Consider the following 26,943-nt stretch of genomic DNA (forward strand, 5'->3'; position numbering starts at 1 on the left):
TACATGTTCATTTATTCTAGTCTTTCTCCGAGGAACTCAGAGCAGTATTTTTAGCTTCGCAGGCGGCACATGAGGCAAGTTCGGCTAAAGGGAAGCCGCTTGCCCGTGGCCAACCACTGAGCTCCAACGACTGATCAGGGAGCTGAATCAGGGCCCTCCCTGCCCTCCTTCACACACCCACTCAGTCCTCCACCCCATATGCTCCGACATTAGGGCACAGGCGAGCTTTCTTACCGCCTTCAGTTTCTCCCGATTCTCCAGCAGCAGCTTCTCCGTGCGTCTGTAGGCTCGGGCCACCAGCATTTTAGCTTCCTAGAAGGGAAGCAAAAGCCAAAAGATCACCTTGGAAAGAGATGGAGCAATAAGGATGGGCCAGGGGAGATCGAGATTCTGAATGGCAGTGCATCTTACCCCTTCAGTGAAGACACTCCAGAGAACCTGAAGGCAGGAGGCCCATGAGTGGTGGCACATTACATTTAATCAAAGAATCATAGAATAGCAGAGTTGGAAGGGGCCTACAAGGCCATGGAGTCCAACCCCCTGCTCAGTGCAGGAATCCACCCTAGAGCATCCCTGACAGACGCTTGTCCAGCTGCCTCTTGAATGCCTCTAGTGTGGGAGAGCCCACAACCTCCCTAGGGAACTGATTCCATTGTCGTACTGCTCTAACAGTCAGGAAGTTTTTCCTGATGTCCAGCCGGAATCTGGCTTCCTGTAACTTGAGCCCGTTATTCCGTGTCCTGCACTCTGGGAGGATCGAGAAGAGATCCTGGCCCTCCTCTGTGTGACAACCTTTTAAGTATTTGAAGAGTGCTCTCATGTCTCCCCTCAATCTTCTCTTCTCCAGGCTAAACATGCCCAGTTCTTTCAGTCTCTCTTCATAGGGCTTTGTTTCCAGACCCCTGATCATCCTGGTTGCCCTCCTCTGAACACGCTCCAGCTTGTCTGCGTCCTTCTTGAATTGCGGAGCCCAGAACTGGACGCAATACTCTAGATGAGGCCTAACCAGGGCCAAATAGAGAGGAACCAGTAGGGCTATGCCATGTAAGATCCAGCTGGCACCGTCTTTGCGCTGGTCACTTGCTACAGTTCCTACAAGAGATTTGGAGCTTTTTCTAGCGCCTGCTCTAGAAAGTCAAGGAGCAGGTTTTCGTGAGTGGAAACACTCTCCAGGATGGGTGAGTGCGTGGGGGAAGGGCCAGATTCATTAGGTTCCAGCTCTTTGTTAGTTTAGAGTTTGACAAGCACTCCCCAAGGACTGGGGCATATTTATTTATTTATTTATTTATTTATTTAGAATATTTATATACCGCTCCCCACTGAAAAAATTTCGGAGCAGTGTACAAGGTAAAATGAAAATAAAAACAGAATAAAACAGTTAAAACAAAATTTAAAAAGAAGCAAAAAACAGAAATCCAAGGCTGCATGTTAAAGAAAGGCTTCTTGGAATAAAGATGTTTTCAGAAGGTGCCGAAAGGAGTACAAGGTCGGAGCCTGCCTGACCTCCAGAGGCAGGGAGTTCCACAGGAGGGGCGCCACCACGCTGAAGGCTCTGCCCCTGGTGGACTCCAATCGGAGGATGGATCTAGGTGGAACCACCAGGAGCAGATCCTCGGATGACCTCAGTGACCGGGCAGGTTGGTAAGGGAGAAGGCGCTCTCTCAGGTATCCTGGTCCCAAGTTGTCCCAGCATATGGAAGACTAGGCTGAAAGCAGCCAAGACATCTGAGGCCTTCTGCATGCAGAGCAGGGGCTCTGCCACTGAGCTCCAGGCCGTTCCTTCGAAGAGCGGCGACCACCCTGCAGGTGTGTCTGGGTCAGCAGTTACAGCCTCACACCCTGGGCCTTGCTCCCCCGTGAGAAGCTGCGAACGGCTAAGAGGGATCTGGCTTCAGGAATGGTGGCAATCTAGGACGAACACTTACGTGGTCCATAACTTGCTGGAGCCCCTGGCTGAAGGGACGCCGCCCAATCCCCGGGGCATTTTCCAGGTCTGGGAAGGAGAGGTGCCCAACATTGGGCGCCATTCCATATTGCTTCACCATGGAATAGGCAATCTTGGTTACTTTCCTCAGGTCGTCCTGTGCCCCTGGAGCAAGAAAGGAAGAAAAGGAAGACAGTGTGCGTGATGGCGCAAGCGTCAGAAGCGTCAAGCTCTTCACCCTCCTCTTCAGGAGGAAGCGTCCGCGGACGCCACAAGCAGGGCAAACGGAAGCCTGCAGCACAAGAAGGCCAGGAAGATTAAGCGACACCCTCTCGCCTTTTCTGTGCAAGGAAGGGCTTCCTGGGTCTGTCCGCAGACTTCCTCACCTGTAGTGACTTTATTGAAGGTGATGGCTTCTGAAACTCTCCCTCCCAGGGCCATGCACATCCGCTCAAAGAGCTGATCCGTGGTAAAGAGGTATTGGTCCTTCGGCAGGATCTGGGAAAAGCCCAAGGCAGCATTCGTGCGAGGAGCTATGGAAACCTGTGGCATAAAGAAGGGGGATTTCAAGCTGCCCCCCGTGAGCCCCAATCCCTGCATCCCGTAATCCGATCTCAGGGCAGGCGGCAGGTCTACCTTCAACACGGCCTCGGTGTGCTCCAGCAGCCAGCCGACCAGAGCATGACCTGACTCGTGAAATGCCACGATTCTCCGCTCCTCCTGGGACAGGATCTTGCTCTTTTTGGCCGTTCCTGCAAGAGAGGGCCGATTGGGGGAGGGAGGGGGAGAAAAACACTTTCCATTCACCACCATTTTATTTTAATCCAGGAGGCGGGCGGTGAAAACAAGAGGCTTTTCGCTCCTCCGTTCGCTACAGCTCTGCTCCAAGCTGTCAGAGGATCCCCGTCAGCACAGCCTCATCATGAACTGAGACTTCAGAAAGCCAGCAACAAGGCTTGCTTCCAAGGATAGTTGCGACTGGCTCCTTTTGGCAGCAGCACAAGCCCCACTGAGTCATTTCCAAGGACCTAAACATCACTTAAGTTTTAACAGTCCATTTAACTCTGGCCTACAGAAACAAATCTATGCATCAAAAACACATCCACGTCAAGGGTCAAAGCATGGTGGTGCAACCCAATTCAATCCCTCCCTGAAGCAGCTAGCAGCTTTACTATATAGGCTAAGGTCTGCTTCTACCAATAACAAGAGAGTCTTATTACATCTTAAAGAAGAACACATTTATTATGGCATAAGCTTTCGTGGACTGCAGTCTACTTCATCAGATGTATGAAGTGTTATCCTCTAACTTACACACACACACACACTTGGCAGGAGTGATGGAGTAAACAGTGTGGTCAGAGGGAAATAAAATGCAGAAAGTATTTAAAAGGTTTTCCCTGATGCACAACTAGATCCATGATGACTGCAAACACAACACTTCTATGCCTGTACATGGGAGGAGGTTCCCAGTGAAGCAGGACTGAGGCTCAATTCATGCCACTCTGACGATGGCCCTGCAAAACGGGTGCTGCAGCTATCTACGGAAACCAGTGATCACGACAGAACACTTTATCATGTGGCTACACTCAAGAATTCCAACCCGTAAATGCATCCCAGAAAGAGGCCTTACCTGCAATGACTCTCTCCACCGCATACTCAAAGTTGAACGTATCGATGGATTTATGACCCTCCCTTGCAGCGTGAAGAGCGGCCTCGTTGCAGATGTTGGCTATGTCAGCTCCTACAGGCAGAAAGACACACACACTCCCCTGGTCTCCTGAACATCAGAGCAGGAGACCATCAAGTGCAAGTCGCTCTCCCAAAGCAGGATCCTCTGAGGGCGGGGGGGAGATCAACCCGTGCAGTCCAGATTAGGGCATTATAAAAGGTATCTGACAATGCACTCAAGGGGGAGGGGGAGGGACACACCTGGAGAGCAGGCAGCGACTCCAGGCATCTCTACCATGCAAGCCAAGCTCTACCACTGATGACAGAAGGCAAGAAAGTGCCACCCTCCCAGTTCCACCCTTTAGCCACAGCTATCTCTTGTTGCAAGGAAACAGAGCATGTGGCTTGCAGGGTGGTGGCTACATGGCACCTACTGCCTGACACTCTGCACTAGCTTCCTCCAACCTGGTGCCCTCCAGATGTTTTTGACTTCCAGCCAGCATGGCCAACAGCCTGGAATGCTGGGAGTTGTAGTCCAAAGCAGCTGAAGGGCACCAGGTGTATGTGTGGGGGGCGCTGTTCTACCCCATCTGAATGCGAGCTCCTCTCTTCTCTGGTGGGGCCGAGGGATCACTTTTTCATCCCTGATGGCAATGCCCCAAGATCTACTCACTTTGGGCTAGGATTTTCCAGTTTATCAATTCCGTTATTCCTTCATGCCAACTAGTAGCATTTAGGTGACTTACTCCAGCTGTGGACCTGCCCTGAGTACCCCTTTTTTATCACTGTGCAACGAAGGAGCATTAAGCCACCATCGACAGCAGGCAAGGTTTGAGAGGGCGTGGGAGCTTCTAGTATCCGACAAAATTTCTTCTTTAATTAAAGGCAACCTGAAGTTCAGTTACAAGGATGTCTCTTCAGAAACATGGTTGCCTTTCAGTCGCTTTACTAAAGCAAAAGAAAATCCGATATTCCAGGCCTGAGAACCGACACTCCAGCACATCTATTGTGCGGTTGGCATAATATATCTGCCTTATATCATTCTGGCTATGTAACACACTTGACAATCTGGTTCCGAGAAGCTATGCTCCCAGTATTGGGTTTCAAATTGTACCGGTTGGTTTCCACACATTTTTCTACATTCTCTGTATCCAATGCAACCTTCAAATGGAGTTCTCTTCAATTAGCTTTGTTTCTCCATCATTGTATGTTTTAAAAACCTCTCCAGAAATAATGTTTCTAAATAGAAAAGAGTGCAACGGAGGGGGGATTTGGAAGTGAGGTGGAAGGAGCTGCTACAGAGATGGAAGCCATGCCCCGCGTTTCAAGCAGGAATGAGCTAGCAGGCTGCTGTGGCGGTTTATGCGGGAGTCTAATCACACAGGCGGCCGGCCTGGCTGCCCTCACTGAGATGCTCCACAGGGGACAGCAATGAGTTAATCAGGCACAGCCCCAAGCTGGGCCTAGCAGAGGGTGAAGCTAGCCTGGGCTTGGCCTGGCCCGTTTGACTCCTCTGACCACAGCCCACACGAGCTTCTCCAGGGAGGAGAAGGAACATCTGTTCCAAGTTTGAGTGTGTGGGTGGTGTAGGGGCTGCTCAAAGGAGTCATGGAAGAGGCAGAGCGGGGGCCAACTAGGGCGGGTGGTGGGTGGTGGAATAATATGCAGACTGCACAGTCCCTGCACAAACAGGAGACCCAGGGCCACGGACTCGACAGCTCTGTCCTAAGATTCAAGTGTAGCTTGGAAAAGACCAGGGGCCAAGAAAGCAGGCAGATTCTTAATTCAACCCTCTACCAAACAGTGAACATGTTTCATGACTGTAGAAACCTTTTCCTAGCCCACTGCACTGATTTCCAGCTACTAAATTTTCAGCAGAAGCAGCAGCAACTACCCCACCGAAACCTGGGTGATTAGTTTGCCTTCCCATGCAGGAAGAATAAAACACGCCTGGAAGCCGGTCGGATCCATGGATTTAACACAAGGCCTGCAGGTATGTGCCCATGTGTCATTTCCATGCAGCCTTATCACGGCACTGGATGACTCGGACCCTCTTCTCTCTCTCTCTCTCTCTCTGCTGGTAGAATGCAGCAGAGTCAGAGGGAGGGAGGCAACCAGGCAGGAGGTAGCCAAGCCACACATGACTAAGTGCGCTGCAGAGATTGCATCAAACCACACGGCAGCCAAAGAAGGGAAGGGAAGCCGGAAAAGCAGCTGCTCTCACGTACCACTGAACCCCGGAGTGAGCTCGGCCAGGCGCTGGGAATAAAAACTGCCGGCCTGGGATAGCTTCAGACCCTTCAAGTGCTGCTCGAAGATCTCTCTCCTCTCCTGCAAAGAAGAGATGTGGGTTTGGAAGCTGCGGATCCTGATGAAGGACTCCCGTGGACACAGAAAAGAAGATGCCGGTCTCACCTTCTTCTCTAAAAGCAGGAGCGGGCAGAAGGAAGCCCACTGGGCAGTTTCCGGTGGACCGTCTACCTATGGCAGGGATGGGGAACCTCAGGCCAGCGGGCCCCGTCCAGCTCTACACGGCTCCTCACATGGCCAAGCACCCTTTCTGCTGGCTTCAACCCACCCTGTCCCTTTCTCCCGGCCACCAACTGTTTGGTGATTTCGTGGCTTCTGCAGTCCCACGCTTTCTGAAGGCTTAGTGACTGCCAGGAAGAACTTTAAGCTAAAACAGGTTGGTATTTTCTGGTGTCTGGGGCTCAGTTCCTTCGTCTCTGGCCCCGAATGTGGCCCCCGAGAGCTTCTCTGAGTGTGGCCCCCGGTTCTCCCCCCTCGACCTACGGCCTGCTGGGATTCCTGCAAAGAGTAACGGACTTCAATCTATTCTTGCACAGCGCTCATGGTATTTTTAAGCAAGAGCGCAGACCCAGGATCACTTAGCCTAGACAAGCTATGCCTTAACTATCTGGAGAGCCTCAAGGAATGCACTCTCACTCTGCAGACTTCACACACACACACACACACACGGGGAAAACAGGGATTCTAGTTTTAAAGAAATAAGAAGTCGTTCATGCAAGAGGGAAGCTGGCCTCCTCCTGCTCTAAAGATCCGACCCAGGTCCCGTCAGGCTTGCCCAGGTCAAAACATCCCTTTGCTATCCAGAACGTAAGACAAGCAGGTTGAGCGCTCAGCTCGTCCACACTGCACATCCCCTCCTCTGCTTGGGGGAAAGTAACCAAGAGGGAAAAGGGGGTGTTGCGGCTGCACAACATATTCTAACAGTGCTGTACCAGAAAAAACAACAACACTTCTTTTAGGCTGGTGGGTGCAGGGGGAGAATGTAACGTATTTCTAGGCCACTTTTAAGAGTAAAAATCCTCTCAACGTAGCTTGCAGAATAAAAGCAAACAATAACAATATAAATAAGAATAAACCGCGGTCAAGGAGCGGCTGGACTCTTTGTTGCTTGTGCTGAACAGAAGATGCCTGCCTGTATTCCGTGGCCGTGCCACCAGGGTGCAGCCTCTCTCCCGCCTGCCTGCTCTTCCAGCCCCTCACCCCACACACCGCCCCGGCCCATATATCCACTGCTTCGTTCAGATGCAGGACAGATGTAAGGAGACTTGCAAGAAGTCATTGGCTCTTTCCTCCAAAGGTCATTTCTTTTGCTATCCCCCCTTCCTATTAGGTTTGATTTATTCCTCACCGTTTTTACCATCACAGCAATTGCACTGGGGTGGGGGGAACAGGGCTTCGCAGATGCTACCCCCTCAGCTTGAATGAAGGGGGGGGGGGGCTAGATCAGCTTGGCCGTGGGCCAGCGAGTGACTCATTCAGCTGGTTCAGGCGCTCCTGATGAAAGCAGTGGGCTCAGCTGCCAGGATTTCCTTCCCTTTCCTCCTTCAGGGCAGCTGCACAGCTCACTTTTCCGGTGCCAGATCATATCAGGCATTTGAGGTATTTTAAGCAAAAACCTAGAGGAGCAGGAGGACGGTGAAGCCCCAGATGGGAAGAAGAGGAGGAGGAGGAGGAGGAGGAGGAGACGCTGGGGCTCGCTCCAAAGAAGACCCTCGCTTCAATTTAGGGCCTGGCTTACCGCCCGAGCGGATGTTTGAATCTGTTGCAGTGTTTTAAATCTTTGCATTGCTGCGAGGTTGTACTTTGGGTTTTACCTTTATTGTGTATTGCAGTTTTAAACTTTTATATTTCCTCTTATGGTGTATTTTATGTTTTTAATTGTTGCGGACTGCTCAGAGACCTTCAGCTATTGGGTGGTCTAGAAACGTAATCAAATAATTGATGCGAGTGTGGAGGAAAGAAAAACGTAGGCGCCCCCTTCCCTCTGGGCTCTGCTTTCCATCGTGTGCACCGAAAGCTCCCCCTGGAAATCTCACTTGTCTTCTGGAAGCAACATAGGGCTCTTTTTGCCTGGCCAGCAGTCAAATGCATAGGGATGAGCAGGCAGCTATTTTAAGCCTTCTGCATATTTGCTTGTTTTAAATATGTTGGACCACAGAGATCTTAATTTAAAAAAACAACAACAGAAAGATAAAACACCTAAGACTGAAGTCAGCCCATGTCTTGGATAGAGGTCTAAAATCATGCATCTAGACGGCTTCTGCATCAGTTCTCTCTCTACCTGCACATATGCAAAAGTGAATGGGATCATTTGGGACCGTCCCTAAGAGCACCACAGCAAAGGCAAGAGGGAGGAGATGCATTCCCGAAAACCATCGTGGCAATTCTCACAAAAGGTGGCTTCCGCGAACCAGTTATTCCCCTTACCACAACGGGGATTTTCTTTCGCAGTGACCTTGCGTGGAGATCCTTGCGTCGAGGGACACAGATGGTTGAATGCTGCTCTTTCAAGTGCAGGCCAACGTAAGCTCAGCAGGCCTGACCTCATGGGTTTGCTCAGCTCACGTTGGCCTGCAAATCTGAATGCAGATCGAACCATTCGCAAAAGCGTGACGCTGCTAGAGCTCCCACAGGAGGCAACGGCAACATCCTCACAGCAGGAGCACAACCACGGTGCAACTCTGTCACAAGCCTCGGGTTGAGGGCAGCAAGGACAAGCGAAAACGCTCCGAGGACTAGTAGCGCCCACTATCCCCTGACAAGCCTTTGCTCTGATGCAAAACGATGACCGCTCAAGTCTAAGAGGCGCAGCAGAAAGGGAGCCCAGTTAATACCTGCAGAGTGGGTAGATCAATAAAAATGTGACGGTCCAGCCTCCCGGGTCTCATGAGTGCGTTATCCAAGATATCTGCCCGGTTGGTGGATGCTAGCACTATGACGTGATCTGTCGTCCCCATGCCTGTAAAAGTGGAGAGAGACACAAATGGAACGTGGCACCCACGCAGGCAGGCAGGTCCAGGGAGATAACCCGTCCCATTTGATGGGCAAAGCCGCAAGGCAAACCTACAGGCATTTGAATACAGTTTTGATATGCTGGTGAGTCATAAGAGAAGGGAGGCTGCAACGGAGCAGGTACTTAGGGCCTTCCACAAGAAAACAAGGACTCACAGGAGCGACAGAAAGGCCATTCTGCCAGCAGTCCCAGGCCCTGGACTCTTATTTCTTCTTCGAACAGTTCATTGCACATTTTATACAGTCAGGTGAAAACACACGGTAATCTCCAGTCCTTGTATTGCAGAGGCACTGAGCCCCTTCAGCCCCGATGTTTCCAGCATTAGTGCACCCCATTTCTTAGTCCATTAATGTGCCTTCCCACAATATTCTCAGCCACTCAACAGCACTTGGCATTTCTGGCACTTGTGGGCATATTGTGCATACCATTTTAGCAGCAGCGAACATTTGCCAGAAGCATGCCACCTAACCTTTAAATGGCGCTCCCACAGCTGTGGGGAGATGCAGCCGTTTCAAGATGCGCGAAGTTGCATCCCAAACTCTTGGAGAGGGAAAGGTTTGGCCAGACTTGCTTCTTCCTGAAAGGCCGCACTAGAAGTTTGGGCAGAAGGGCCGTGTCCTCTCCACAGTGCCTGAGAGATGCACACAATAGCCCAGCCCAGAGATTAATCCTCTGGATAATCCAGAGGGGGCCATTCCTGCTGCATGCAGCTACACACTGGGCCTCTGCTCTGTCTCCATGCAGGACACTGTTGAGGCAAAGCTGCAGGGGAGAATCAAGCACAACCGTCCTCCGGTTTGTCACTGCGCTTGGCAGGACAGCAGACTAAGAGAGAGAGAGAGAAGCTGGGAGTGCATCTCTTGGGCTATTGGGCGGTATAGAAATGCAATAAATAAGTAAATAAAATAAGCTGCTTCATTCCAATGGCAAGATTAACGCATGCGGAACACGAGCCTCTTTGCTCGTGGGAAGAAGCACTCCCAGGACAGATCCGACAACCAGCAGATGCATCACCAAAAATAAGCTCCCTTGCACTCACCACAGGCACGCTGTGGGAGCGGGGCCCGAGGAGCCTGCAGCCCCAGAGCAAGCCCTTATAGTCCCACGCTCCTGGCCAACTTCCTCTACCATGCCCCCACCCTCACCCCAACCAGGGTGTGTGTGTGTGCTCAAGAATGAGAGAGGAACGATGTAATTAAGGAGGAAGACGCCAGCTGAGGAGCTGCCTCCACCCCCACCCCACCCCACCCCCCACGGCACAAAGGGCAGAACCAAAGGAAGCAACGCAGGGTCCAAGAGGGTGCTCCCCAGTCCATGAACTCACAGTTCTCTCCACTGACATCTCCAGTCATCTCCCCTGGGATATTTACACCCAAAGGAGTTTTCATCCAAAGCATGCCAAATTTAACAAAGCCGACACCACTCCTTTCAGGGATGGAGAGTAGTTGTCTGCTTGTACACATTAGCCAGGAGCAGGGAGATGTCTGGCCATTTTGCATACGGCTATTGAAGCCACTTGGCTCTTGGGGAAAGCATTGGCTGCCAACCTGCAGCATTTCAAAGCGAGGCTCAGTCCAAAACTTGGAAGGGCCCAAGGTAGCCCTGTGAGTAGAGAAGAGACCAACCCTGCTCAGAGCTGTGGGCCAGACAGCTAACGCTATAGGCGCACGTGCACATCACACACACACACACACACACACACGCACGCTGAGCTGAGCTTGGCTTATTCTCATCAGCCAGCATGCAGCAAAGGGGAGCTGTAGCAGAGACCTTTTTTAAAGCATATAGATTCCCTTCATTCACCCGCTTACAGATACACTAGCAAGATAATGTGGCCGCATCGATCTACAAGGCAAAGCAGGCAGTGGCTGGTTTTGCCTGCCACAGCACAGGTCATCGTGCTTAGGCCAGATGGAAGCTTCTGCTTGCTCCAACTCAGGGTCCTTGTGCTGAAGCCTCGCTCCAGAATCAGCCGCCAGCTAAAGCAGGGGTGCAGAACCTCAGGCCCAGGGTCCAAATCTGGCACTCCGGGAGTCCCCAGGGGGCCACGCCCCTTTCTTCCAAGACCACCTCCTCCCCCCCCCCCAACCACTTGGCGGTTCCCAGCTTTTGTGCAGTTTCCCTACCCCACCCACCCCTCTCCCAGGGATTAGTTACTGGCTGTAAGGGCTGTAAACTAAAGTATGCTGGCACCACTTTTGCCTTTGGCCCTGCTCAGCCCAGGAATGCACCCTCCCGAGAGCTTCTCTGAAAGGGAATCCAGTCCTCAGCCTGAAAGAGGTTCTGCACCCCTGAGCTAAAGGCAAAAGCTAGCCAAGGCTTGCAAACTCTGGCCTTGTTCCCGGAACCATCCTGGGCTTCTTAGCATGAGCCTTCCCCTAAACGGCCTGTTCCTTAAGCAGAAAACTCTATGGCTACAAACACACCTGCACCCATGGGGCGGGGTGGGGTGGGCGCGGAGAACAGCCAGGGTGCTGCATTTCAGAAAGAGTCAGGTGCCCATCAACGGACGCAGCCTTGATACCTTCAGCCCCTGCCTTGGCTTAATAGACACAGCAGTGGCAGTAACACACAAGGAGTTTGGCATGTAATAAGAAACCAGCAGACACTGCCAAAACAAGGGTCTCTCTCTAGTGGCCAGACCGAAAAGCAAGCAGGACGGGCCAAGCGCTCTTCCTTCCCAGAGATTATTTGGGTTGAAACACAGAAGGAAGAGACTGAGGGGAGAGCAGAGGGGGCTCACTGTGCTGCTTCTGCCCCTCTGGGACAAACGCGTCAAAAAACTGATCAGGCCTTGAAGTCACCCATTTGGGGCAGCATGTAGCTAAGCTTAGTTTCAGTGACCAACACTCCAGAGGTATCCCACAACTGTGTCAGTTCTCCCTCTTCCTGGCAGGCACGAGTTCATTAAGATGGACAGAGCAGAGAAAAGCATCACACCTGATCATATCATAGAATAGCAGAGTTGGAAGGGGCCTACAAGGCCATCGAGTCCAACCCCCTGCTCAATGCAGGAATCCACCCTAAAGCATCCCTAGCAGATGGCTGTCCAGCTGCCTCTTGAAGGCCTCTAGGGTGGGAGAGCCCACAACCTCCCTAGGTAACTGATTCCATTGTCGCACTGCTCTAACAGTCAGGAAGTTTTTCCTGATGTCCAGCTGGAATCTGGCTTCCTTTAACTTGAGCCCATTATTCCATGTCCTGCACTCTGGGAGGATCGAGAAGAGATCCTGGCCCTCCTCTGTGTGACAACCTCTTAAGTATTTGAAGAGTGCTATCATGTCTCCCCTCAATTTCTCTTCTCCAGGCTCAACATGCCCAGTTCTTTCAATCTCTCCTCATAGCGCTTTGTTTCCAGACCCCTGATCATCCTGGTTGCCCTCCTCTGAACATGTTCCAGCTTGTCTGCGTCCTTCTTGAAGTGTGGTGCCCAGAACTGGACACAATACTCTAGATGAGGCCTAATCAGGGCCGAATAGAGAGGAACCAGTACACATTAGCCAGGAGTGCTAATGATCTTTTTGATGATTAGCCAGACTCATCAAAAAGAGTCCATAAGTCCTACAAGTATTTGGGACAACAGGTAGGAGCTTAGCCGAGAAGTCCAAAAAGAGGGGGGGGGATATCAAATTCTCCAGGATGGGTGGAGTTTTCCTCCTTAAATGGAAAGAGGGAAAATGCTTTTAACCACCCCCACCCCACGCGCAAGTCAAGTAGGAAAGCAACCAGAAGAGCAAGCCCGAGCCACCCGCAAGGGGGAAACTAACCGTCCATTTCTACCAGCAGCTGGTTTAAGGTTTGCTCTTCCTCTGTACTGGAGAAGCCAGACATATTTGTGGCACGCTTCTTCCCCACCGCATCTATTTCATCGATGTAAACGATGCAGGGGGCCCGGGCCCGGGCTTCCTTGAAGAGGCTCCGCACACGAGCCGCCCCAAGTCCTATAGAAAGACAAAAGGCGGGGGGAGGAGAGACAGTCCTTTCGGAAGCAGGCTAAAACGTTTTTGTTCCAGCAGGCCTTTGGAGAATAATCTGGCCCTCCATCTATGTTGATGTCTTATAATTTTGTTGTGTATTTTAAATGTTTATGGTTTTGTTTCCCCCCACCCCACCCCATGTATATTTTAAACTTTGTAAGGCCGCCTTGAGGCCCAGCATTGGGCAAAAGGCGGGATACTAATACTAATACTAATACTAATAAGGGCTTCATAATGTGCCTTCACAAAGCTCCAGCTAACAGCTCCCTGGGACTCCATCGGCCTGAGAACCAAAAGGCACTGAGAGGCTTCACCCTCTGCCTCCCAGGATAAATATCAGAGCAAGGAGGAGACCAAGCCTGCCCCGTACATCGGCCAGAGAAGGAACAGCTCCAGGGAGCTGATTCTGCCCCTTCCCTGCCAGAAAGAAGCCCTATGAGAACTTTGAAACTAAGGACTGGTGCCTGAGTTTTGCTTTTTTTCCCCCTCCTCCCTCCTAATTCTTTTTCCTTTCCTGTTATGTCTTTCAGATGGTAAACCTGAGAGCAGGGTTACGAATCACGTTACGAATCTTCGCAAGCCACTCTGGGGCGCCTTTTGAACTGAAGAGCAGGATAAAAATACTATGAACAAACAATACACCAGGCAAAGTGGGCTCTGGCCTCAAGAGCTTTGGCCACAGTCCGTCCGCCTTTAAGATGCCCCAGGATGCTTCTTGTGGCTGTCTGCCAGAGTCACCACGGCAGCTTGTTGCAGGGCTGCCTTTTGCCACGAGGAAACGAGAATGATATGGTGGTAAGCTTAGATAGTTTTTACAGCATGGCTGTGCATCATTTACTGAGATTGTGAATTGTTTACAATGATAAATTTTCATTATTTTTTCTTTAGATAAACCCTGGTGGGTTTCTTTCTATTGTAGCCGTGGCTCCTTCTGTAAACTTAGTGGGTGAGGCCAATATTTTCTGCTTTGTTTGCATTCCATAATAATACGTTATTGCTTATAAATGCTGAGTATGGTGTTTTTGAATTACTTTTCAGCGTTATACTGAAGAAGAACCCACGAAACAGCAAAATAATACCGGAGTACTGTTTATATAAAAGACGCTTCATGTGAATAGTTCACCTATGTATATTGGATGTTGATATTGCAGGCTTTGTTAAATATTGTTGAAGTGCCTGTATTTTGTACATTTGTAAAAAATTCTGAAATATTCATCTATGAAAGCTATTTTGATACCCTTGTGGTTTGAGTGGTATCACTCTTATTATACTGTTGTTCTTTCCAAACCACAGCCTTCTATTTTCCTTATTTTGCCACGTGCCAACAGAGCCAGAGAAGCAGCCAGAACCCAATGGCACTTTGCTGGTGATGGCAGACCAGGAAACAGAAGCCCAGAAGCAGCTTTGGGCTGCTTCTACAGGACAAGGTTGCTTTCTCTGAAACGGTTCTCTCTATAGAGCCACTGCGCCTCTGTGGTTCAAACTGAAGGTTCCAGCAGGAGAGGTTCCATGGTGAGACATGTGACAGAAGACTGGAGCAGGACAAAGGAAGAGCAGGAGGAACGGTGGTAAGAGCAGACAGTGAAATCCCAGCACACGAGCTGTGCCCGTGAGAGCTTTAAGGGCTTGCTAAAGACAAAGCAGCTGAGAACAGAGCTCTCCTCCTAGTGAGCAATGCACCTCCAACGCCCACATCACACACTTCTTCTTAGCTCTAGGGAATGCTGAGTAAATCCTGTCATTTTTTCCTGTGTAATATTGCCAGGATTCGATCATTTTTGTCTGTCTCTTCTGCCAAGACGCTTGTTCATGCACTGGTTATTTCTCGGTTGGACTACTGCAACCTTCTTCTCTCTGGCCTTCCTTCTTCTCACATCAGTCCGTTGGTTTCTGTTCACCACTCTGCCGCGAAGATCATCTTCTTGGCTCGCAGCTCTGACCATGTTACTCCACTTCTGAAATCTCTTCACTGGCTTCCAATTCACTTCAGAATCCAATATAACCTTCTCCTGTTGACCTTCAAAGCTTTTCACGGTCTAGCTCCTTCCTATCTCTCCTCTCTCATCTCACACTATTGCCCCGCTCGTGCTCTTCGCTCCTCTGATGCCATGTTTCTCGCCTGCCCAAGGGTCTCTACTTCCCTTGCCCGGCTTCGTCCATTTTCTTCTGCTGCCCCTTACGCCTGGAACGCTCTTCCAGAACATTTGAGAACTACAAGTTCAATCGCAGCTTTTAAAGCTCAGCTAAAAACTTTTCTTTTTCCTAAAGCTTTTAAAACTTGATGTTGTTCTGACTTTACACTGTTAGTTTTACCCTACCCTGTGCCTGTTTACCCTACCCAGTGCCTATTTGCATTCTCTTCCCCTCCTTATTGTTTTATTATGATTTTATTAGAATGTAAGCCTATGCGGCAGGGTCTTGCTATTTACTGTTTTACTCTGTACAGCACCATGTACATTGATGGTGCTATATAAATAAATAAATAAATAAATAAATAATAATAATAATAATACTTCCACAGAGCCCTCTTCCAGCAGGCACCATGGACACAGATCCCATATAGGCCTTTTGATCGATCAAGAAGAGGAAGCTGTGTCAGGACAAGTAAGGAAGGAGCGGACATCTGGCCAGCTGTATTGTCCCGAGTGGATGCCTGGAACCTTTCTCAGGCCTCTTCCCTGTTGGTCGAGAGCCTTAAGTCAAGTTCTGCGCCACAGAAAGGCAGATTGCAAAGAAGCCCCGGCCTCCTGTACAGCACCTCAACGGCTCAAAGTAACTGCCAAGGAAATGAAGAGGCCAATTCAAGAAGCAGTCACTCAAGGCGGAGATAAATGACCTATATCAACCCGCCAATTCATCGAGATCTACAGATCAGGGCTTCCTGGTTGTCCTGTTGTCTGCACAGGTACACCTGACAACAACCGGGGAGGGCCTTTTCTGTTGTGGCACCCTGCCTTTGGAATCCTCTCCCCTTGCAATTCGAGAGGTGCCATCCTTGACGGCGTTTAGGCGCCTTCTGAAAATGTATCTGTATACTCAGGCATTTGATTATTTTAATACCTAGCTTGGTAGACTGTCTTTGTTGTTGTTGTTTTTCATCTTTGTATTTTATTTTACCCATTTTAATGGATTTTGTACACTGCCCCATGATTTGATAACAAAGGGCGGCATGTAAATATTTTAAATAAATAAAAATAAAACAAAGTGTCACACACCACCATTTCTCAGTGATCCCAGCCTGTTTCCTCAGGGCTTACCTCCGATCACCTCCACAAACTCAGAGCCAGCTATCGCCAGGAACGGCACCTGTGCCTCAGTAGCTACCGCTTTGGCCAACAAAGTCTTGCCACAGCCTGGTGGTCCGAGCAAGAGGGCACCTTTGGGTACTTTGGCCCCAAGCTGCAGGTAGCGCTCTGGGCTCTGGAATCAAAATAAATGTTTGTAAAGCGATGCACTCGCTCTGGATCCTCACCTCCAGAGGGAGCAAGCCATAATCAGGGCTGTTTCCCACACGATAGCAGCCAGCAGAAAACTCCCTCCAGCTGCTCTTAGATACTGTGGAGCTAAGCATTTTGGGACAAGTGCTTGCTCAGCTCTTGAAAACCCACACAAAAGGCCCCAGAGTGGTCCAATCCCATGGCAGGGATCACACGGCTGCCTCATGGGCTCCTCCCCCTCCCCCTCCCCCTCCCCGGGGACTTTCGCAGTTCTTACCTTCAGGTAATCCACAAATTCCCTGACCTCCACTTTGGCCTCATGCAGTCCTGCTACATCCTTAAAACTGATCCCTTTCCCAGATTTGCCATCCACGATGGTGAAGCGAGCCATTTTCAGCTGGTTCTGGGAAGGGAAGGAAGGAGAGAGAAAAAGTTCTGACAGTCCAGGTAAAAAGGGCCAGTACAAAGCCCTGGTTTTCATGAGTTTGGAGGAATGATAATTCAGACATAATCCCATGCAATGCTACCCCACAGCAGTGCCCACAAGCCGTTCTCCCCAGGGCAGAGCTTCTTCTTCACACTTCTACTTCCTGCTTTAGGTAACAAGGGCTGGGGATCTGTTGACTCAGCTGCTGCCTTGATCCTCATGTTTGATTAGCTAGTAGCAAGCTGGAAGGAAGCCTCTGGTGTAGTTATTGCCATCATGCTCCAGCCAAAAATCTACAGAGTGATCAGCTGTATAAAGTTCTCTAGAATCCTTGTCCCCTAATTATAGCTTGGCGGACTGGGCTGACAACCCCTCCAGCAGAAAAGCGGCATGCTCCAATCAAGCACGCACAACTCCAGACTCTCCAAATGCTGCCCCAACCAGGGCGATGGGGAGGGAGGGGAGAACCGAACAGAGACTTCAAAAGCAACCGGCCTGGCATTCCAGCCTCCTTTTAGCCACAGTGAGAGACAAAAACAACAATTTACGCTAAACAGCCTCTGCATAACTGCTCATTATCCTTTGCTGAAAACAGCTACTAATGTTGGCTTTTCATCTGAGCTTGCAGCAGGCCACATGCTTGGAAGTGCCAGGGGTGCCTGTGATAGGGAAGGCAATGCACCCACCTAAAGACAGACAAGAGCAAGCACTGGGAACTCCACAGCCCTGAAGTCAAGAGAGGAGGAGAGACCCGACTGGGCTACTTTATGGTGGAACTCCCCACCCCCCCCCCCGCCCACGGCCCCAACCCAGAAGTTCTAGTTGAGCCGTGCTGCCCCCCCCCCCCCCGCCAGCCCTTCCCAGGCAGGCAGCGATCACCAGCCTCTCCTCAGCTGACCGATCGGCAGGGGTTTGGCAGACGCTGAGAGGGGGGCATGTGACAGGAGGCACGGAGGCCAGCTCACAGCACAGTCCAAGAGCTTAGGCAGCTTTAAAGACGGAAAAGTTATTTTGCTAAAAGTAAGGGATTTGCGCTCGCTGCTGCATGCGAGATTTGCTGGCAAGACAAAGGCAAAAGAAATGCCATTCCCAGCTGCAAGTCATTAGCAAAGTCTTGAAAAACAGCAGAGAGAACTGCCCTGTAGATTCCCTAAGCTCAGCTGCCCCAGCCTAGAGGCAAAGAGGACCCCCCCCCCCGCCCCCCGCAAGCCCCCTACAAGCAAGACCAAACACTGCACAGTTCCGTCAGCTGATAGGAAAAGCAGCAAGATGTCGCAGGGGACCGCCCAGTCTCTGGCCGGGCTTAGTTCTCATCCGCTGTTGACTTAGCCGGGGGAAGGAGGGGGAGGAGGAGGAAGCTGGGCCCACCCAAAAAGGAGAGCCGCAGGCAACAAAGACTACTTACAAAGGCACTGAAGCCGCCTTCCCTTCCTGCCATCCCAGCCAGGCGAAATATGTACCACAGGATGCCGACACCCACAGCAGCCATGCCCAGCGAGTAGAGGGCGCTGCAGAGAGAACAGTAAGCTGGGGTCAGGCCGAAGCACATGGAGCACGGTGCAGTTTGTGGGCTCAGCAAATACAGCCGGTCCGGGGTCTGTGGGACAGGGGAGCAGCTAAGTGAGAGTGTTAAAGTGGGGGACTGGAGTGGGGGAGGGATTCAGGCCTGGGAGCCAAACGTAGCCCTTCAGGGTTCCCCGTCTGGCCCCACTCCCTTTCCCCCTAACCACCAATCAGCTTTTGCAGCCTTTCCCCCCATTCTAAGAGGCTGAAACGCCCCTCCAAAGGCACTGAGGCCTTTAAGCTACAACATGTTGCCCGTTTTTGTATTTTGGCCCTGCCCCTTTTTCCTTTTGTTGTTGTTGTTTTTAGAAAACAAACGAATAGATTTAAACCAAAGAGGGTAGGGAAGGGAGTTTGACAGCACGGCCAGTTCTGGGGTCAGTGTGAACACACTGTGGGCTCCATAATGTCCCAACGGGAAAATGAGGCAACGTGGAAAGGTGGGAACAGTTATGGCCTTTGCAGCTAATAGGCCAGACCAAAGGGGTAAACAGAAAGAACAAGGCCCTGTGGGGGCTAAAGCCCGCCTCCCGGAAGCCCCCAAGCCTTGCGTTTGCCTATCGGCTCCGACAATAACCCAAACTGGGCTGAGTTTATAAGAACAATCCCCAGCTGGCAATATTTTGCCCAGGAAAGTCTTCATAGCCTCCTCAGAGAAACATGCACGGCCTCGGAGCAGACTGGCTGACAGGCCTCCTTCCATTCTTATTACGGGGGAACCTCTTCAGCCAGGGATGACAAGATTCCATTCTTGAGATGTCCGGAGTCACTTTTTGCCAATAAAAGTGTCTGTCTTCAATAGCAGAACAAATAAGCGGCAGCAGAAAGGAGACCACAAAGAGGCTTGTCTCTCATTATCATTAAGAAGGGCACACACCAAGTTCCAGCCAGCACTCCTGTATCCTTTTGAGGAGAGCTTCTGCCCCCCCCCTCCGCCCCCGTCTATCTACTTTTCAATTCCCACTTTGGCTTTACGCTAGTATTAAAAGCTTTCGCCTTTGCAGAATCCTTGTGACAAAGGATCTTGGGTTCCGCATAACAAAAGTCTACATATATTAATGGGAGCACTTGCTTCTCGCTGACATTTTGGGTTTTATTATTAAAACAGTTTCTGCTCAGCGTGGAGCTATGAGTCAGTGTCCGCCTGAGGTACAGTCGGCCGTTGCTTTAATGGGCAAAAGCACGGAGTTTATTTTTATAAGCCAAAGAAAATACCAGGTGGGAGGCTTGCTCAGGATCTAATGCATTATCTCCATCAGACCTGAGACACTGTGACCGTTGTCATGTTCAGCAGGCCACCCTGACTATCCACTGGGAAAATTGATTGGTGCACTTTTCCACAGAAAACTACTTCCGTAAGAAATCTACAGCTCCCTGGGGCAGGGTTCTGGATGCTCACACTTGCAAGCCCTCTCCCTGCTATTCCCGTGGAAGTTAAATTCTCACCTGGCAGAGTTATGCATTACATTGTGGGGTGGGCAAAACCACCCCAACTCAGGGGCTGCCTGGTGTACGGTGGCTGCTGGTGCCCCAGCCAGGGCTACCAAAACCCCTTAGGATCTGTGCACTCAGCTGTGGAAGCAACAAAGATGTGCAGAGGTAGTGGCTATGGGACAGGTGAGGAACTTGTGGCCCTCCAGGTGTTTTGGCCTACAACTCCCATCATTCCACACCATTCGTTAGGCTGAGTAGGGCTGATGGGAGCTGTAGGCCAACATTTCTGTAGGGCCCCAAGCTACCCAGCCCAGTGCTCTGGGGAAGAAAGGCAGGCAGGCAAGAGAGGCGATAAGATGCCTTGCAAAGTAGGAGGTGCTCCCTCCTAAATTCATCATACTTTCCAAAGAAGCCGGTGCGCTTGTAGGAGACGGGGATCCTGTCCTTCAGGTCAATGTTGAGCTCTTCCTCAGCTGCCCGCAACTTCTCCTCAAACTTGTCAATGTTTGCTACCTGCATTCTGTACATTAGGGCAAACCTCTGGAGACAGAACAAAAGTGGACAACATTACAGCAAGGAGGTCACAGCCAGGACACCTCTCAGCAGGGAACAGCAAAGATGGAATAAATACTGCTAACAGTGTAAGTGGGGGAATTCCAAGGGAAACCAAACGCAGCTGCTGGGCTAGGAATTAACAGCACCTAAAGCTATGCGAGCACCTAAGATGGCCAAAAATTCCAGGTTAGTTTATGCACAAAGGTGCTTCTGTACAAATCAGAGGAGGAACTTAAACCATGCAGAGGACATAGCTCAGTGGTAGAGTGCAGGCTTTGCATGCAGAAGGTCCCAAGTTCAATCATAGACTCATAGAATAGTAGAGTTGGAAGGGGCCTACAAGGCCATCCACTCCAACCCCCTGCTCAATGCAGGAATCCACCCTAAAGCACCCCTGACAGGTGGTTGTCCAGCTGCCTCTTGAATCCTTGGTGTCTCCAGGTAGGGCTAGGAAAGAATCCTGCAGAGACACTTCCAGACCATGTCACATAGATCACGGGCTTGATGCGATATAAGGCAGCTTCATAGGTTCTTATCACAACCAGCAATATCCATTCTTACCAATGTTAATTGCTTTGTCTCTCAATCTGCACAAACTCACAAGGCCACACAAGTTCCATTGCTTCTGGTACCTCCACCAGAAGGTTATGGATACCAGTAAATCTAAATGGCTTGGGCCCAGAGGACCTAAAGGACCACCTCCTACCACATGCTCTTGCATCTGATCGAGAGGCACTTCTCTGCCTCCAGACATGGATGGATGCTCGGTTAGCCAGGATGCAGAAGGGCCCTTTTTCTATGACTGAAATTCATGGGCAGCTCATTGGGACCTTTGCCTTTCTAGCTTCCAGCTTTTTTTGTTCAGGCAAGCCTTTATTAACCTTGATATTTTAAACCAGCACTGATGCTTTAAAGGTCTGGTTTGTTTTTAAATTGAATTAATTGTTGCTGGTTGTTTATTGCTCTTTGAATGTTGTTAGCCACCCTGACAATTTCTCTGATAAATGGAAAGGCAGGATATAAATTATTCTAACAAAGAAAATTGAGATAAAGTGATCCAGAATATTCTGACTACATAGCAGCAGTTTGTTCAGTGATACAATATCTTCTCAATTCCTGGAGTTCTTCCAGGGGCAACTCTTGAACCCAAAGTTATCAGGCCGAGACCCAACATAGGCTCAAATTTTGTATCTTAACATTGAGTCTAAGAAATTGACTCTTAATGGCTTGGATTTTATTCTACACAAGAGGCTTTGGAGATTTCGTTTTAGGAGACTGCTCAATGACAGAAGCTCAGTCACTGGTTTTGCTACTCCTCAAATCATTTAATGAACCCAATAGCAACACTAAATTTTCAGGTATTTTCCTTGATATACCAAAGAGATGAAGAAGATGATTAAAAGATTCAGGAAAGCATTCTTTATGTTCATTTTCAAGTACAAGCACGAAGTCTAGACCGCTTTATGCTTATGGGGAGAAAAAGGAAATTAGGAAGGAATAGATCATTTCCCCCCCAAAACACCTTTGATTTCACTATACAATAGATGGGCTTAGTTTGGTGTAGAACTGTGCAGGCTTTTGAGTCTCACAGAATTGTTAACCAGCCAGAATTTTGACAGAGATCTATGAAACTCAAATGTTTGCTGAATTTCTGCTATCTATCTTGAAGCTCAAAGGCCTGCATTCCCCTTCATTGACCAAAGCTGGCCACATGACCGCCATTGTTTAACTTATTTTCCAACACTTTAAGGATTGATCTTGCTGAAAGAGACACTCACAGGCCGTCCAAACACAACTGCCCCTGGATGCAAGTAGATTTCCACAATTTCGCTCTCTGGTACCACCTGAACTCGCTGCACTTCCCCTTTTGCCAGCATCTCGTGCACAAAATCGTTCCAGGATATGTTGCCCCCGCTAATGTTCACGGAGTTCAGCAGGCTCATGATGACAGCAATGATGATGAGGGTCCTCAAACGTTCCCGATACATCTGGTCTTCCCTCTCCCGGCGTCTCTTTTCCTCTTGAGAGAGGAAACATCAGAGCACATCAAGGTTAGTTTATGAGCTGGAGAACAGATTGATTATGCCCCAAGTCACAGACCTCCCCCACCTCTCGCCCCACCGTCAAACACACACACAATCTGTTTTTTGTTCCACATTTCAGCTTTCCTAGGAAAAGTAAGCTGGGCTAGAAGAGGCAGCATCTGGTTTGCAGTGCGAGATCACATTACAGCCCCCTTATCCTGGGACTGAATGGAGAGAGGCCAGGAGCAAGGTCATACAGTGAGGTTGTCTATAAAAGGCCCATTTCAATCCAGGCACACAGCACAGAAGCAGAGCATGTTTATGGAGCTGCCTACCTGGAGTTCCAACATTAACACTAACCCAGGGAAAGTTTGCATTCTATTAGCCAGCAAATATTTGCTCTAGCCAGGTCCAGCTTTTCACATTTAGTCTGAGCAGACTAGGCAGCATGTACAAAGCAACCAACATTGCACAAGAAGAAGAGACCAGGAGATGCACCTCTTCTCAGGAACTATTCTAAACATACACAAGAGAAGGCAAAGCTGTGAAAGGGATCTTCTGAAACGTCATCGCAAGAAAGACAGACGCAGCGATGCACCTTTGCACCGACTGCACAGCCAACAGGCTTCTTCTCAGTTCCGTAGAGAAGTCTCTTCCCCATATGCTCTGCATTAATTTGCACTCATTTCAGGCAGGAGGGGAAATTCAGTCGGACTCCTGCACTAGGCCCTTTCAATGGAGACAGACAGACTGCACAGTAGCGGCGCTTGATAGCTTGCCGCCTCCATCTCCTCGCTACAGCGTGGTTCTTCCCTCCAGCACTCCAAGCCCTGCAGTCCAAGAGTTGGGCAAAGGTATCCCTAGATCTGTGGGACATCACCTTGGCGGTCACATCTGCACGTGTTCAACATATCCTAGCAAACCCTGAATGTATGTCATTTTTCAAACTGCTTAGAAGTAAAATGTGAAGAAAGCTTAAAAACGCCGCAGTGACTTTAGAGCAGTCTTTCTCAACCTGGGGCACTCCAGATGTGTTGGACTACAACTCCCAGAATGCCCCAGCCAGCTCTGCTGGCTGGGGCATTCTGGGAGATGCAGTCCAACACATCTGGAGCGCCCCAGGTTGAGAAAGGCTGCTTTAGAGGCTAGCTCTCATTTCACGGCCCATATGCAGGCCGATGCCTCCCTCTCTGATTAGGCCTGGATATTCCAAAGGCTGCCCCACCTTGCCAGCAGCACATCCCATAATTCATTTAGGCTCCAAAATAGATGATGTCTGTTTTGTTGGGGATTCTACCTGCTGCAGCCCAGATTAGATTCACTGGCACGTTTGTTAACAAAGGCATTTATCTGAGAGCCCCAATCACCAGCTAAGCCTGACATACAACAAAAACCAAGGTGCACAGATCCAGCCCTATCCACAGTCCCAAGGAGGCCGCCCGATCAGGCATTCAGGGCCATATTTCACTCATGCTCTGTCCTGAGTTATCCAACGGCCCCACAAGAGGAAAAGCAGGACTTTTCTGATAAAGCCACTGTTTCCCAAACGGCAACAGCAGCCTATTAGGAACTGTACCCTGCCTACTCCTCGTTCATCGACTCCTACTGCCTCACAGTTCTGTGTTATCAGGAAAGCACAGCTAGAGGAGAAGGAGCACATTTATCACAGAGTCACAAGCAAGCGCCCAATGAAGTTTTCAGCTGAGAGAAAGCAGCACTGTCAAGGAAAAAATGAAAGCTTAATGGGTGGTGGGAGGAGGTGAGGAATTGCCACAGCAGACAGAATGACAAGGCCCAGATTTCCCCAGACACCACCCTAGGAAGAGAGGACTCTCAGGAGCCCCAGAGGCATACCAAAGATGTAGGTTTCTACTGGAGGGCTGGTACCCTGCAAGCAGAAGGCAGCCTGACCCTAGCATCCTCCAGAGCCACACTAAGAACCGCCCACCCACTTCTGACTAAAAGGAGATCTGTTTTGCAGACCAGCTCACTGGCTGTCTTCAGGAACTGCCAAGACTAAAACTCCAAATGACACCTAAGAGGTTTCTGGTTCCAAATGCTCATTTTGTCTGATTAGAAGTTCTGTACAACTAGAGAGTTTGCATTAACTGTACACTATTGGCAAAGTCCATAAAACTGTGCTAATGATATGGCTTCAGGATTCCACAAAGTATGTCCCACACATCAAGCCCGATTTCTCTCTGAATAAGTCCATTACCCACTCCACCAAAACAGAGGCAAACTAAGGAGACCAGTGGAGCTTACCTGGACGCCTTTCTAACCTTGTAGGTCCCAGCACTGCCTAGCAAAAGCTCAACAGGATCTTACAATCCGCACATGCAGACCCCCTGAGTCTGATTAGCCTGTATTTGAAAGCCATGGCTGTCAGGTATAGGTACAAGGCCGGCTTTGTACCTATACCTGACAATGGCCTCCCCTCACTGACAGACGGAGGAAATCCTGATCAAGTATTTCTCCCTCCTATGTTTGGGAGACAATCAAAACAGATGTGTCCCATATGGTCTTTGATCGGAGTGAGGGATTTCCCCCCCATGACTTGGAGTTCTCTCATAAGGAGAAGTCAGACCAGAGGCTGCTGCAAGGAAACTCAAAGCAAAACTGGTTGTCACAGACCTGACCTGAACTCCAAATGCATCAGAAAGCTCCAGGAGGAACTAAGAAGGAGAAAGAGGCCTCGCACCGCTCTGCGTCTCGCTTAGCTCTGTCCTCCATCCTCGCCAGCAGAGGCAGCCACTTTTGTGGAGTGGCGTGCCTCTCCAACACTGCCGAGCAGCCACACTAAACTTTCCATAAATAAGTCATCTCCTAGCTGGAAGAGCCACTTGCAGGCAGCAGCTGTGGGACCCATTCCAGCCTCAGGAAGCCTTCATGAAGAAATGATTTGCCATTAACCCCAACGCTGAACTCCGTGATTAAAAGCTTGCAAGGGCTGCAGTGACAGGCCACAGAACTCTTTTTAAATAATTACTGCTGGGATGATCTTTCCCCTGAAGACACAGAGGAGGACGCAACCTCCCAAAGTCAATGTATCCATCCATCACAAGAGGGGAAGGGGCCACAACAGCGCTCACCCGGGTCATGGTTTACTCAAGCCCCACACCTTCTGGCCAGGAGGCTCGCTGTACATGTTTCGTGCGGTCTTTCAGGCACCAGAGAGCGCAGGCTCTTAAGAGGCATTTGTGTGACTCGCCCAGCAAACAGACTTTCGCTTCCTGAAGAGCTATTTGCTCTGTAGCAGAGGGCTGTCAGTTGGGAGATAGAAACGGCAGGCAGAAACGCTAGTCCTACTCTGAAGCAACTGCTTAACAACTGGGGCTTCACTGTGACCACCAGCCTGAGTTCTCCTTGCTCAATAACATTCATGCTACAATATCAAGTTTACCAGTAACTACCACTGCCTGTTCCATTTAAATGGTTTGGCTCAGTGGACACAACAGCAGCTTTGGATCAGGGAGTCCTGGATTTGTTTTCCACCCTTGCATGACCTCCTTCCACCCCCACCCCACCCTGTCTTAGTTCCCAATCTGCAAAATGGGTACTGCAGGAACTGCTTCGCAGGTTTTTTGTTAGGGCATGGCCCCAGCTAGAAACTAAGATCCTACACAGTGGCTGAGTTCAGACGACACAAACATCAATGGTTGTTTCCCATTCTGTTCCTATTACACCCACACCCCATTGATTAGCGTGTCATCTGAACTCAGCCAGTGAGTTGCAAGCCTAGAGTACAGACTAAAGGTTTACTGGAGGAGGAAATAGACTGCAACCCCTTGAGCCCAGTGACAATAGGCGGCTTGCTTGTCCCAGGTTCCATCCAAATTGCCCTTTGTAAGCACACCAGAAGGATTGGCCTTCACAGGTAGGCGCAACGGGGGCAGAGGTTTCCTCTTGCTGTTTCATCAGCACAGTTCGCATGAAAGAGCAGGAAGCATCCCACCTGGGGCGCTTCTGACACCTTTATCATAAGCCAGAAGAGCAGCGCAAGGACTTTGCAGCCACGAGGCAGTCCAAATGCGAGCATGCTGCTCCCGGGCCCAGCAGCTTTTCTAGTCTCTCAACACTGGGAAATGCACACACATGTACTCTATGAAGGACGAATCTCTCTCTCTTAAAATACAGAGTCAAATTACAAGCAAGGAAAGCCAAAGGAGGTGGGGTGGGGTAGCAGAGCCACCAGCGCTGCTTAGCTTCATCCATGAGAACCTGCTGAAAGCTCCAAGGGAGGGAAGTTAAACTTGGGGGCACTGTCAGGTCAGCTCAGGCTCAAAATGCAGGTTGTGTGAAAAAAACAAGCCACTCTGAAACAGAGCATCTGTAGGAGGCCCATGCGATCTATTTATAGATCAGCAGAGCAGATTTTAAAGGAGACACATCCTCTGCCATGGGGAGGGGGGTTTAGGACAGAATCATCACTGCACGATGCACAGACATACATGAAAGGGCTTTACCCTTAAAATAATGTTAAATAAATAAAATAGGGTTTCCCCCCCAGTCCTGCCACACACGCTGATCCGCTTAGAAAGGAGACAAATATGCTGAGGTACACGCAGCTGTTGCGGATGCCAGGTCCATGGTGCCCAAGGTGGATTTGCA

The 26,943-nt window shown here is 50.0% G+C and overlaps 1 protein-coding gene across 1 annotated transcript in view; it reads right to left on the reverse strand.

Annotated features, from left to right (window-relative positions):
* SPG7 (SPG7 matrix AAA peptidase subunit, paraplegin) overlaps positions 1-26,943 on the reverse strand; it is a 35,244-nt gene that overhangs the window by 1,572 nt on the left and 6,729 nt on the right. The window contains exons 4-16 of the mRNA XM_063141479.1: positions 22,087-22,328; positions 20,154-20,293; positions 18,162-18,264; positions 16,607-16,732; positions 16,150-16,312; positions 12,683-12,856; positions 8,737-8,861; positions 5,821-5,923; positions 3,555-3,665; positions 2,561-2,676; positions 2,311-2,467; positions 1,926-2,089; positions 235-312 (exon numbers count right to left, since the gene is read on the reverse strand). Of these exons, the coding sequence (XP_062997549.1) occupies positions 235-312; positions 1,926-2,089; positions 2,311-2,467; positions 2,561-2,676; positions 3,555-3,665; positions 5,821-5,923; positions 8,737-8,861; positions 12,683-12,856; positions 16,150-16,312; positions 16,607-16,732; positions 18,162-18,264; positions 20,154-20,293; positions 22,087-22,328 (1,802 nt within the window). The remainder of the gene's footprint in view (positions 1-234; positions 313-1,925; positions 2,090-2,310; positions 2,468-2,560; positions 2,677-3,554; positions 3,666-5,820; positions 5,924-8,736; positions 8,862-12,682; positions 12,857-16,149; positions 16,313-16,606; positions 16,733-18,161; positions 18,265-20,153; positions 20,294-22,086; positions 22,329-26,943) is intronic.

Source organism: Elgaria multicarinata, chromosome 14 (assembly GCF_023053635.1).
Source record: "Elgaria multicarinata webbii isolate HBS135686 ecotype San Diego chromosome 14, rElgMul1.1.pri, whole genome shotgun sequence".
Classification (NCBI taxonomy): domain Eukaryota; kingdom Metazoa; phylum Chordata; class Lepidosauria; order Squamata; family Anguidae; genus Elgaria; species Elgaria multicarinata.